We start from the raw sequence: 14,160 nt of genomic DNA, 5'->3' as shown, positions 1-14,160 counted from the left end.
TGCTGGAGAGTTCCTCCAGAATTAAGATAAGGTGAATATTTGTATCAACTTCCACCTATTGGTTGGCACAGTCAAACTGCAATCACATATTTGGACCAAGATGAAAAAAACCAAACAAACCAACCCTCCAAAAACCTGTCTCAGAAGGGACGGTATCTCCCTTTTTTTGAGAAAAAAGTAAGTTTATCTCTGTTCCACTATGGGCGGGCCATATTCTGCCAGTGGGCAGAAACTTTCCTCTGTACCTATAGAACCAGGGGTGCAAAATTCAGCTCTGGGATATTGTTTCCTGACATAAATTTCAACAACAGAATAAAAAGAGTATGGCAAAGATGAGGTCAAGAACTATGAATGTCTTGAGTGTTGAGTGGGGCTTAAAGGCAGAAGCAGAAACTCATTATTGTGTCCTCAGGTTATCACTCGACATCTGATTGATATGTCTTTACCAGAGTCCATCACATATTGGTGGCTGCCTTTGTCTCTTTGTCCCTTTTATTGGAGTTAATAGTTGGAGCAAAACAGGTAATACAGAGATGGTGAGATAAACAAAATGAGGTGGGGCAATATGGAGAAAGTGCAGAAAAAGACATTTGGACACAAACTGGGGTTATAATAAGGAAAAAGCAAAAAGAAAAAATTATTTGTGAATACAAATGTGATGAGCTTCAGAAGAAGATGTAAGCTGAAGAAGAGTATATTGACAATGTCCTAGCTGTCTCTTTTAAGATGAGGTGTTGTCTTTAATGTAAATGAAAAGAAGGAAAATGCAGCAAGCACTAACTGTGGAAAGCAAGGAAATTCTAATAAATGCACATTCTAGGCAGGGAATCAGGCAGGAAAAGGGTGTGATGAAGAATTAGAGTAGGAAATGTGACAGATAAGAGAATTCAAACTTTGTTTCCAGTATGAATTGTTTAGAAATAGGAGGGGTTGCCTCTGTAACCCTGAATTTTCAAGGCTTGGATTTTTCGTGCATTGTATCAGTCAGTTTCCTCCAGCAAGTAACTGCAGTTCTGTCCTCTAGCAGACACCTTTAGAAAAGGGTATCCATTTAGGCTAGTTTAAGGTTGGTTTATTTTATTCAACATAAGATTCTCCCACCTAATGTTTTATATATTGCTCATGGACTGCTCATCATAATTATGGCTGATATGTGGAGGGGAAAAAAAAAAAGAGACACTCCTCTGATCTCAGGGAAGATGATTGTGTCTAGGAGGAGTAACTCAGAAGAATTCATTATAGTACAAAACTACCTACATATTTCAGCTGAGATTAGTGTCCTCGTGAGCAACTTGCTATTTGCATAGTTGACCTGCAGGTTAGACCTGCTCAGACAGTAGCATGTTTGTGCACTTCACATTACCGAAACACTTTCTAGGTTTTAGAGTTATTAGTCAGCGTTCACATACTCACTTTACCTTTTTCCTCATCTGACTGCTTCCAAGTTTGTATATACTTTTGCCTGTTCACTCTATGTGGAGAGCCAATATTCCAAATTGCACACAGCAATTGTTGATTTCACATGCACACAAACACAAGGAGGTCCTCATATACTTGTGAGACTGGAGCACAGCCTGCCCCTCTTATGGAGTTTGTATTAGTTAAACACTGTAAATATTCCTGAATTTATATTTGAAGCTTGCTAAGACAGTTGTTATTGAGAGCATAATTTCTACTGGCACCTTTGGGAGTTTTTAAGTCCAGACAGGCTGAAAGATCAGCCTTTAAGCTGCATTTTTTTTTTTTTTTTTTGCTGTGCATCTCACCAGCAGCTTAAACTTTGCAAGAACATAAATACATGTGCATAGATCATTTGGTAAAGCACATAGGGATTAAATCTTGAAAATATTTCCAAGCTGCATGAAAACATGACCAGCAGAATTTTGGTAAGGTATTTTCCTTAATTGGAAAGGCTTAGAATAAATGATCATATGATTAAAAAAAGCAAGGATTGCCTGCTATTTGTTGTAACCCCTATTTCTGTAGTGCCCCTGTAGCCAGAGAAGCAGCTGTTCATTGCTGACATTCTCCCTGCCAGGCATTCCAACTCTCTGAGGTAATGGGCTACAAGCATACGGGCCTTCGCTTTAATTCTTTCAGCGTATCCTTCCGCATGGATAGAGCGAGGGGAACGCCTCCAGGAAAAGAAATTAAATGCACACACACAGAGGCACCCAGGGACGGCCGATTTGAAAATATTCCTGAGAACGCAATTTGCGCTCATGCGGCACAGCGTCACGTGAAAGAGGCCGCCTGAAGAGCTGGCTGGCACAGGTTTATTTTGCTGTAGTATTTTCTTCCACCCCCCCCCCCCAGCTCTTTACCCAGTGGAATGATATCCAGAGCAAGTTTTTCGAGACAGGAAGTGAGGAATGTTTTCACTATGAGTGATCTGAGAAGAAGGTGGGTTAGCCGAGCCAGCAGCTGTTTGGGACAAGAGGAGCACAGAAAGTCAGTTCCCGAGGAATACAGATGAGATGGCTCCGGCAGGAGAAGCCTTGGAGCGCTGGGGGCTTTCGGCTCTGTGAAAGGAGACCCGGTGTCTTTGGATCGCTGGGCAAGGTAAGGGGAAAACAGCGGGCACGGTAAAAACGTAGCGGGTGATCTCTGCTGTGTACCGTAAGGCTGAAGAGTTTCAACCACTTACTTTTTGAAAAGTAAATGGTTGAAATGGTTGTGGGACTGTGCTTCTGGAGGTGGGCGAAGTTTGAGATATGCACTTACTGCTGCTCTCTCAGTCCAAGAGTCATGTCAAAGATTAACTGGTGAAATAAGGAGAGGGTGGAGTATTTTGATTACTTTTTTGGCTGCCCAAATATCTCTGAAATAAAAATATACGTATTTCAAGAATGTGAAGTAATAGGGACCCTCTTTCACTATGATATATTGCAGTTTTATTTTGATTATTGTCATTTATGCAGCCTATTTAAAAATATTTGTAAAGTAAAATGCTAATAATTGAGGGGGGAGTGCGAGGTGAAAGTAAAGGAGAAAGATGCCACAGTGCTCAGTAATCACACATTAGTCACAGCCATGTTGCTGAAATTCTGATATAGCATTTTTGAAACAACAGGTTTCTGTTGAAATATAAAGGTACAAAGTTTGACCACGAAAGACATTTTTAGCTGTTGCACGAAAATTCCAGGCTTGGTAAATAAAGGCTTGTTATTGTAAAGGTCATCAGATGGATTTGTAACTCCTGGCAGTATGTAGCCATAAGTTTTGGCTAAAGTAGCTTAAAATAATGCAGGTAGGTCTGAATTCAAAGTAATGCAGCAGGCAAATTTGAGAGCACCTAGGACTGCAGAATGCACAGCTGCTGAATAAAACCAGCACAGCTATGTTTGCAATAACTACACATGGCTAGCAGTAGAAGATACTGAATGATACCCTGGTGTTATTCAACAAACTTGCCTTAATTCTACAATATTTATTATATGTTAGAAATCTTTTGTGATGTGGTCTGGAAGTTAATTACCTGTATTTTTCTTATAAATGGGTCTCAGAAGTCATGAAGATTATGTCAGGTGTACAAAAATGAAATAATTTAGGCTAAATGCTCAGTGGAGCATTTAATGTAAACAACACATCATAACCTGGAGAATGTTCCTGGCTGGCACATTCTGAAAATTCTGCTCTAAACTTCCTTCCTATGTTTGCATTGCTACCTGTTTGCATAGTGAAATAAGCGAAAGGCTGAGACTGCCTCATGTCAGCATTACATGGTTTGGAAATTTCACCTCTCAGGTTAGCCTCTGGTTAGTAATTTTTGGTTTTGTTTTGTTATGTTTTTTCCATGCTACTAGAATAACCCTTGATATGGGCATAAAAGATTGTAAGACTTTCATACTCAGTGGTACTTCATAAAACCTGAGATTGAAACACTTCTGCATTTCTGACTTTCAGAAGCTTTCAGAGATGAGTAAATTGGTTTCTCTCATTGCTGTAGCACCAAAGAAGAGACCTAATTGTGCAAAGAATGTATTGGAAAATGGGCCTCGAGGATGTGAGCTAAGGTCACCCAGCTAAAAGTTACTCTGTCAGGAATAAACCCAGTGCAAGTTTCTGCTGGCACTGGACAGGGGACTAAAAGCTTCTGTCTGTAGAGCATTCCCTGCATGCTGTTCAAGCGGGGCTGGATTTGGAGGATCAAAGTGTGGAGGGAGTAATAAAGTGAGGATTCCCTCTATATCCCTAATTTTTTCTGGGAAACCTGTTGTTAGCTGTTGTTATTTTTCTACAGCGACACTGAAAAATAAATTTTTTGTGTTTGGGTGAGGATTGTTTTCTCATTTAGCAAAGATTTTAAGTGATATCTGTTGAGGATAAGGATTGTGTAGAGTGATAGAACTGCTTCAAGATTATCACAAACGAGGCCATGAAATATGCTTCTGGTCATTCTTTGGAGTAGGGTTGCAAAGATGTCATTGAGAAAAAATGCCATGCTGCCTCCTTTTTCTCCCCATTGCAGGCCTTTAATGTCTTTCCACCTTTCTTTCTTTGCAGTGCTGCTGGCTGGGAAGTAGGGAGTCTGATACGGGGTTTTTAGCCTAAAGAGTTTGTGCTTATGTTGGATAAGTTTCTAAGTGGGTATATGCATGTCCAAGGAGAATGTGGTATGTGTTTGTTTACAGCTATACTTCGAGTTTAAAAGCAGGTGTGCTAGGAAGACTTCTTCTTCCGGTTCCTCCATTCCAAAGAAATGCATATCCTCACGTTCCTCCCGTCTGGTCATCCTGAGAGTCCTCTGAAATCAAACTGTGCCTTTTAATACGTGCTACTGATACATGCCAGCCTGGAAAAAATAAGACAGAAGCAGAAAAGTAGGCGTTTGTTTTCTTCGCCGTTCGGTCGGGCGGCAGTGGCGCTAGAGGTGCCGGGGCAGAGCTGCAGTCCCCGCTGCCGGGCGCTGCTGCCGGGCCCGGCCGCGGCTCCGGGGCCGCTCCCGCCGCCCGGCCCGGCACGGCACAGCCCGGCACAGCCCGGCACAGCCCGGCCCAGGGCACAGCAGCCTCAGCGAGGGGACAGTGGCATCCCTTGCCCAGGGCAGCGGCGTGCAGCGGGGGGATCTTCAGCCCAGACCTTTCCGCGACGCTGTGACAAATTTCACAGAGTAGAGTGCGTGCTCTAAGAAAGCACTTGAAGAAGGAGAAAGGCAAAGCGTGGAATGGAATGGGAGAGGAGGCGTGAAGGTGTTTGCAGAAGATGGAAAGATTGGTGGCTACCTGTAGTTTGGGTATATTTTTCAAGGGAAAAATAGAAAATAAATGGTTCTCAGAATTCACACACTCTCTTGGTGAGGCAAAGCATAACCTGAAGCATCACACAGCAGTTTAGCATAAGGAATAGTGGTAGGACGGGCTGTAATCCATGGAAGATTAGAGGAATTGCCCTTTAATTGTCTGGTAGGAAATGGCTAAGGTGTGAGTTTTAATGCCTCCCTTGCCTTTCTTTTTTCCCTCTTTATCATTTATGGGGCTTGGTTTTGTGTTTAATCCAACAGCAGATAGTGGCTGAGACTGCATGATGCTCTGAAAAGCCAGGTTGTTGGATTTGCTCTTAAAGGAAATGACTTTGTTCAGTATTACAAATACCTTAGGCAAGTCAGATTTCATAGACAAATTTTGTTTAAATACCAATTCAGTTTATAAATACTTATTTTAAGACATTGCAGTCACACCTGATTAAGACTAATTACTCTCTTGTGAGTTCAAAAAAAAGAGATCAGCTTTCCAAAACCCAGTGTCCTCTGTGGAAAAACCAGAAACTCTGGTACTTATTTCATTATTTGAATACATAACAGCCTGCATTTTGGAAAGGTAGACTGATTATTTAGATTTAGAAAAATTATACATGTTATTTTTCCCATGTTACCATTCCTCTTTCAGTCAAAGTATTTCTGATTCTTGTATTTCTTCTCTTTTGTTCCTTTCTAGGACTCCAGTGGATGTCTCTTCTCCTTGTCTCTTGGTGGAAAACTTGCTTGGCTTTAATGGATACTGCTGCTGCTGGTTGATCTTTGGAGACTTTACAGCTCCTTACCTTTTGAGAGGAGGTGATTTCTCGTCACCTCTCAAGGTCTCAGTGGTAGTAGCTCTTTATCACTAAACATCGGAGGGGGAAAAAGAAGATGCCTCTACCTTTTGGGTTAAAATTGAAACGAACTCGACGTTACACAGTATCCAGCAAGAGTTGCTTGGTGGCTCGTATCCAGCTGCTCAACAATGAATTTGTGGAGTTCACGCTGTCAGTGGAAAGCACAGGCCAGGAAAGTCTGGAAGCAGTGGCTCAGAGGCTTGAATTGCGGGAGGTAAGTGAGTTGTCAAGTGAAGGCATAACTTTAGGTTTTGGTGCTAGATTACCTATGTGGTAAATTCTTGCCGTGTAGGGTAATCAGCCACTGGAGCAGCTATCCTGTGTTCCCATTGCTTCTTCACCTTCTGGTCTTTATGGGGACTTGGATTGCTCCTAAACAGTTTGCAAAAGTTGTTACAGAGTTTAGGGAATGTCCAAGGGGACGAAATGGGAGAAGTTTTGGTTAAACGTGACAGTGTGATAAATTCTGCTTAAAAAAACCACAAAGGAAGAAAACAATTTCTACCTAAGCAACATGGTTCAAAATGAGAGCAAGACTTGAGTCATAAGACAGTGTGTTATTTGTGTGCATGTATTTTTTTTCTGATGGATTAGTGCTGTGAAAAGAATCTAAAGCACAAAATATGATAAATGTACCAGTTATCAGCCGTTGGTCTTGCTTGTTTAACTACCACACATATTTGCAGACACTGTCGTGGAGCTCATATATAGTCATATTGATTGAGTGCTGGCCTTATGAGGAGACTTGGTTTGTGCTAGTTGAATATGTAAATATCTGTTCAACCTGACTTTTTCCCCTGAAATCTCCTTACTTGGTATTTCAAAGGATTCTTTTGGAACTGAAATTTATTCTTCCACACATTTAGTGATTATTCCTACATCTCCTGTGTTGACTGAATTCCTTCTGAAATGCTGAGCTTTGAAATGTTAATGGAAATCTGCATAGATGACCAACATATGAACCAATGTCATTGTTTCATAAAATTGTTGAGCACAGGTGGTTTGAATGCAGTGTTTGAATGCTCTCAGTCCTGGGTGAACTGACATTTCCCCTTAGAGTCTGAAAGGTTTAGTTTAGTTGATATTGGACTCGTTGAACTGTGACAGCATGTGCACTTCTGTGGGGCAGGAGAGAGAAAACTAGTGATACAAGTTTAGTGTTGCTGACATTGTTTTGAAAACTATGCTTTTGTTCTATTATGTAGTCTGCCATAGAATGAGCTTTTGATTATGGGATTCAAATACAGGATGAAAACCCTGGACTTAGGTAACCAAAATATGAGTAACTGTGAAAAAAAATAAAATTTGCATTTATAACTATGATCTTATGAAATATTATTTTTTTATTGTCAATAGCAACTGTTGGTAACTTTGCTTAAATATTGAGCAAATGTATTTAGAGCTCAATCCTGCAAACATTTATTACTTTAGAAAGCATGCATTACTGTAGGATTCCTCAGTGGGAAATGTTACACATAGTAATTTGTTTCCAGAAATGCTTTTTAATTTTTCTGTTTAAAGAATAATAAAAAATGAAATAGATGTGAAGCCATTAGTCTGTAAGGGTTTGTTTGTTGTATCGAATATTTAGAATTCAATTGTTGTGTGAATGGAGTTTGTCAATTTTATCTGTCCACTTTCAGATATAACTTCTAAGTCACAGAAAGTATAGAATTTTTACTATTTGCAAAATGCAAAGGCTTTGTCTTCCTGAATGATGACTACTAGCTTCTATTGAACTAGTCACAGAGTGTTAGAGATGCAGTTTTTTTCAGCTATTCTTCATTATCTCTTTCTTTGGAACCACTCTTAAAAATCTTTTTTAAAACAAAAACAAAAAAGGAAAAAAAAAAAAAAGAAAAAAAAAGAGAGCAAGAGATGCAATTCCCTCAATTAGGAGTCATATATCAGAATAAGGGAGTTGACAGTACACTATTGAACTCTGAGCAGATTCCTTCAGTCATGCATTCTTGCATGGATTATTTTGGCAGGAAAATGTGTTGCAATAAAAGGGAATGGAAAATAGGGATATAAATTACTTTCCAGAGCTTGCATTCACAAAAAGTTGTTCTGCCTTTAAATAGTCTGATTTGCCAAGCAGATACTGGATCATTCCTGGCGGTTTGCTTAGCTCAAAATTCTCAGAAAGGAAAATGTGTTCAGCACTTTTCTTAAATCTGCAAAAACAACTTTAGTCTTTGATACAGTAAAATACAAAGTATTTCTTGCATATTTTTAGTTCACTGAGCAGCCTTAAGGCATGAAGCTGAATTCCAAGTGTTAAACATAAAAGTATGACTGTTTATTTAAATACTGAGACTTGGGACCATTCTCAAATCCAAGCTATCAGTTTCAGATTACTGTATATGGCCTAAGCAGCTAGGACAAGCAGTTCCCAAGCATCTTCAAAACAGTTTATTGCATGAGGCATTAGGGGAATCTCTACCATTTTTTACACATTCAGTGGTAACATTTGAAACCACCTCTTTCTCTCTGGTGTAGACTGGAATTAATGAATTTGGACAGTGAATTGTACTGTTTTTAATGGTGTGCCATCTTAAGATATTTGTTTCAATAGATCTTTATGTAAATGAGTGATCTTCAAATTATGCATTGCATGGCTAAACACTGTATTTATTTTGATTTTCCTATTAGTATTTCTCAATTTCCAAGTTGTATACTAGTATGGACACATAGTTAGCATTTGGGAAGATTTACATGTGTTGACATTTTTTTATTTTTTATTTTGCTGAATGATAAACTTTATAGAAAAGGGAAATGAATTCATTAAACTGAGTATTTTATGGTATTCCTAGAATGTGACTCATCAGGAATGAGTATGTAATCCAGCTCTCTTAAACTGAGGAACTGAGGAAAGAAGACAAAGGCAACAGTGAACATAAGTTACTTACCCTTTGTAGCACAGTCTATCTTTTAACCTGTGAGGGAACTATAACCAAACATAACTTATACAAAAAGCTGTTACAGAAAACCATTCTGGATTCACAAGTTTTGAAACACTGCTTGAGAGCTCTGCTGGTTAACTACTTTAAAAAGTACAGTGCTAGTCTTGCATCTAGGCCATGGGTGTGCAAATGAAACCCTTGAAAATACAGAGATTTTTAAAACATTGTAATTTAGCTTGGTATATTAGCTAGCTAAGTTTGGCAGGAGATGTATCTGGTCTCTTTCTCTTGTTGATTTTTTGTTGTTGTTGATTTCTAATAGCATTTCTAAACCAGAGAGAAGGGGCAAGTTCTGCTACTGTGTACAAGCAGAGTCTGACTTACTGCAAATCTGTGGTAGAGTACAAGAACCAATGGAAGGAAACTTCAGTGGAGGGTGTATTGTGCACATGGAAGTTCCTGTGTTTGTTTTGGGCATGCAGAGGAAGAGGAACTAAGGTTATCTGGATCCTGAATAACTTCAAAGTTCTGAAACAGTGCTTTGGGAATGCTTGAACTATGCTGTAAAACTTTGCTCTGAATTCTAAAACATCAGTTCTCTTTTGGAGAAAACACAAAAAATGTAATTCACATCTTATTTCATTATGGTGGTTTCTTACGTGTGTTTTGCTTATGAAAAGAGTGTTTTTAAAATCAGACCAAGTGCAGCCATAAATATTCTTATGTCTATATGTATCAGTAACCATATTGCCAGACAATTAAGAGTTGGGCCACATAATGACAGAGGGATCATTAACATGATTGTGTTTATGTCATGTATCAAAGTCTGACAATATTTTAGCTGATGCTTGCAGAAATAAGAGGAGAAACAGTGCTTGGAGTTGAAGTGCTGTGGTTGCTTCTCAGAACCAAATTTTCCTTGTAATTAGGAAAGGAGAAATTGGCATGGAGGAATGTATATAGGAATGCAGATCTTCCATGCGCAATATGATTAGCTTAAAAAATGTTGTTTTATTGAAAGGCAAATTTGAATCCATCTAAAACAAATATTAATTTTAAGAGTATGATTGTAATTTAGGAACAAAGATAAATTGAAGGGCAGGACAGTCAGGCAAAAATCAGTAACTGCCTCAGTTCAATTATTGTAGTTCTTCCTTTCCCTGAAGAAAAAAAGATATACATTCAGGTAAAGGGTTTGCACTCAATCTTATTATACTGAGCATCACAAAATTAAGGTTTTTCCACGAAAACAGTAGTGGCAATTAGGAAGCCTTGCCCCTGATTTCTTTAGCATTTTTATAAAGTTAAGTCAGAATTTGAATATATTACTTAACTGCAGTTTGCTTAACATCATGTCAGTGAATTGCTGTACAGTTTTATACCAATTTGACAGAAGAAGTTTTCTTTACCTCTGAAACAAAGATATTAGCTTATTGTTTAGTATTTTTAGACTGCTTTGAAATTTGGTTTTTCGCTTTAGTAAAGCAATCAGAACTTAAGCCTCTGATGAATGGGAACATGATACTTCTAATATCAGTGATGTGTCAGGTGGAAATCAAAAGCAGTTATGTGAGTTCATCCTTCTCAGAGTCCTGAACAGTGGTGGGAAAAAGTAACATGATTTTTTCAAAATAAGTGTATATCTAATTTCTGGGTCATGTTGATAACTCACCTATCTCTGCTGGAAGTTAAAATATGTCTTGGATATAATGTTTTCTGTGCACTGTGAAGGTATGGCTCTTTAGCTTGTAAATTAGTCATCTTACCTTTGTCAAATGTCCTGATGAGTATAATCTTCCTTGCCCGTTAGAAGATTGTTTAGTCAAGATATTTGAAGGGTGTGAAACACAGTGTGCTGTGATTTGTAAAGTATTACAGTGATTCATTTGAATAAACTAATACATCAGATTACCTTGCAACATATTGATTTGCTTATTTATTTCTTATCCCTTCTGTTTTGCTTTAAACTATAGTTGGCAATTACTTTGTTTAAATAGTATTTGTGAAATCTGTATTAGAGTAGTTAGGAGGAAATTTTGTGTGTAAATGTTGAAAAAAATGTTTCCATTATGAAAAAACTATGATTTAAGAATAAAGTGTCTCTTTGTTCATATAGCTACTCTGCTAAATATTCCCTCCTGCAGCTACAGTTGAAGAGCTCATCAGTGCTAGAACAACAAAAACAGTATTGGCAAAAGTACCCTACAGTAAATAGCTTCAATATGGGGGAAAAGGAAGGGATTTTTGTCAGTGATCCTCCTATTTCTGCAAGAAGAATTGGTCATGGTAGTATACTATTACCTTTCTACTTGGTGACTGATGAGAGTCACAGAGGCCTTTTTCTCCACCAGTTCCAGAAGTCTTGGATATTGTACACTGGCCAGTCCAGGCTGCTCCGAGTCCTTTCTCAGCTAGAGATTGGAAGTTTTGCGCAGGAGGTTGTCTGCTGTGATAAGAATGGAGTTTCTGGAGAATTTTCAAGACCTGTTTTCTCCTTCTGTAATTTTAACATTGGGTGTAGGGAAAAGCTTTCATTTGGTATTTGCCAGTTGTGCTTAGTACAGGATTATTGACCCCATTCTCCTGCATGTGGTTTATTTAAACTGTGCTATCCTGATAGCAGGAGCTGCTCTGTATCCAGGCATATAATAAAGCTAGACGTGGTGGAGCCTTGGGCTAACAGGATTTTATGAGTTTGACTGCAGTGCTTATCCTTCAATAATGAGAAGGTGATCTCAGCATTCTGATCAGGGAATTCTTACAGTCTGTTTTATTTGAATGTACCAGTGTGAAAAAGGAAAAGCATGAAAATATATTTTTACTACATTTGTCTGCTATTGTTGTCTCTTTTCTGATTTTTTGCCTCAGATCTTAGGATGGTGATTCCTCAGGTACCCTTGAGGCAGATAGCCAAATGCATTAATTAGAAGGCACTGTATTAACCATTAGAAAACAATTCTCCTTTCCAGCCTGTTTGTAATCCATGACATATTTTGTAAGATTTATAGTACATAATGTAGAAATGTACTGGAAAAGATTTTCTTAAATATGTAAGGTTGAAGTAAATTTTGAATACTGCTATGCCTCAGGGTACCTCCAAGGGTTGCATGGTCCTACCTTCTGCTCAGGAGGATCAGGTGGTTCAGGGGCTGCCTGGGTGAGTTTACCATGCAGGTGCCCTCAAGGATAGAGATTTGACACCTCTTTGGGCTATCTGTTCCAGTGTTTGGCTAGTCTTGTTGTGAAATTTTTTTCCTGATCTAATTGGAATTTCCCACGTTGCAGTTTGTCCCCAGTGCTTCTCATACTTGCAGTGATTATTTCCAAGAAGACTGGCTCTATCTTCTCTATCTTTGCCCTGCTCTTAGGCAATTGAAGTCCACAGTAAGGTTTTACTTGGTCTCTTCTTAAGGCTGATCAACCCCACATCTCCTTACACAGCACATCATGCCAAAAGATCTAATATGGTCACTTGCAGTAATGTAGTGTTGTGGCACTCATACCTGGTGAAACTCCTCTGCTTAGCTTAGGAAGTCTGTGTGACTTCAGTGATGAGGTCACTCCCACCAACTTGTGAGCTGTAAATACTGTGGGGCTTCTTGCACTTTTGTGTTGATGTTTTGAAATTGCTCTTGAAATTTAATGCAAAAGTATTTACTGTCTCTAGTGTCAGAAAGCAAATAGATAGAAATTAACTCGGCAGAAATTATGTATTCTTTTTATTTCTATTTGATTTTCTTCAGAGGGTTGGGTCATGAATAAGTCACTAAAATAAACGAACCACAAAGTAATGTTAATCTTAACAGCTTAACATATTTTAAGAATTATGTCATGCCATTCTTTTTAGCACTGAATGTTGTCCTGAGCTGCTAATAATAAAATGTTTTAGCATTGAATAAAAGTGGGTTCTATTTTAATCAGTGCGAATATTCCAGGGTGCATAAGCTCCTCTGAAAACTCACAGGATCAAATTCTGCCCTTGAAGTGAAGTGAAAGGTTTGTATAGAAGTCAGAGGACCAGCTTTGGTCTGTAGTATTTTGCATGGCTTGTTTAAAGACATGCTGGATTCCAGAGGATATTTTAGAATGTGAAAACATTTTTCTTAGTCTATTATGTCAGTAACTGCTCAGTTCTGTGTGTAGGCAAGAAAAAAGTGGTCAGTGTTTCAATGAAATAAATGTACTCAAGTGATCATCCTGCCTTAAAAATAGTCTATACAATCAGTTTAAATTCAGGGTGTAGAACCAGGAGTATTTTACATCAGAGAGTTCAAAACATTGGCAATATTTGTGGTCTTTTTCTCCTCACCTTTGTTAAACATCTGTGCTTCTACAAGGCTTAAGTACGCCAAGGCTGCAAGTGAGTTTATTCAAACAATTGCTGTACTTTTTTTGGGTGTATTTTTATTTGGTTTAAAAATGTGTTTGTGTGAGATTATCTGTAGAATTTTTTCTGCTGTAGCTCTTACCCTTTGCTTTCAATCTTTGCTGTGGGCATTGCCCTTGCCCAGAATGTTGTGGTTCCACATTTTAGATAGTGCTCAGCCCAGGCTGATGGGGTTGTCCTGTCAGAGAGGTGGGCTGGGTCAGAGCAGAATATCAGCATCATAGGCTGACTGTGGCTCCTGTGACTGCATGCATGGTGTTAGCAGTCTTGTGATGAAAGAGAATTACACCATTTTACACACATTCTTTTCCTTACTCAGTCTGCAGGAAGGATTAAGGAGCAATCAGTCATTCAGTACATTTTATCCTTTTTAACATATGATGTTGCAGTGAACATGTTTCTGTGTGAGTTTCTGTGGTACTGCTATTTGGGTTTTTTTCCCTAACATCTTATGGAATTTAAGATACTGTCTTCACAATATCCTTAAAGGGTGATGGATGATGGATTGAAGAATAGAAATAAAATGTAGTTGTTATCAGCAAACTTTGTGTGCTTGGACTAGGAAATGAGAAATATGTTGTTCATATTATTTATATTCAGAGCTGTATTTCTTTTGTCCTCTTGAAACTCAAAGTATTTACGACTTTCTAAGTCTTGGCTTTCAGAATTTAGAAGTGATGAGCACACTGCATCCTTCTGAGAAAAAATTGGTTGTTTGCTTTACAGAGAACTGTGTTTCTGGTTTGGGAATAATCTGGTTCTCTGTTGTTA

The 14,160-nt window shown here is 38.5% G+C and overlaps 1 protein-coding gene across 2 annotated transcripts in view; it reads left to right on the top strand.

The window, feature by feature from the left end:
- Positions 1 to 2,116: 2,116 nt before the first annotated feature.
- Positions 2,117 to 14,160, top strand: part of PTPN21 (protein tyrosine phosphatase non-receptor type 21) — a 43,853-nt gene continuing 31,809 nt past the window's right edge. For both annotated transcript variants that reach the window (XM_056492549.1, XM_056492548.1), the window contains exons 1-2: positions 2,117 to 2,562; positions 5,937 to 6,310. In XM_056492549.1, the coding sequence (XP_056348524.1) occupies positions 6,131 to 6,310 (180 nt within the window). In that variant the 5' untranslated portion in view covers positions 2,117 to 2,562; positions 5,937 to 6,130. The remainder of the gene's footprint in view (positions 2,563 to 5,936; positions 6,311 to 14,160) is intronic.

Source organism: Oenanthe melanoleuca, chromosome 5, assembly GCF_029582105.1.
Source record: "Oenanthe melanoleuca isolate GR-GAL-2019-014 chromosome 5, OMel1.0, whole genome shotgun sequence".
In the NCBI taxonomy this organism is placed as follows: Eukaryota; Metazoa; Chordata; class Aves; order Passeriformes; family Muscicapidae; genus Oenanthe; species Oenanthe melanoleuca.
This window is presented reverse-complemented; position numbering and strand designations above follow the sequence as displayed.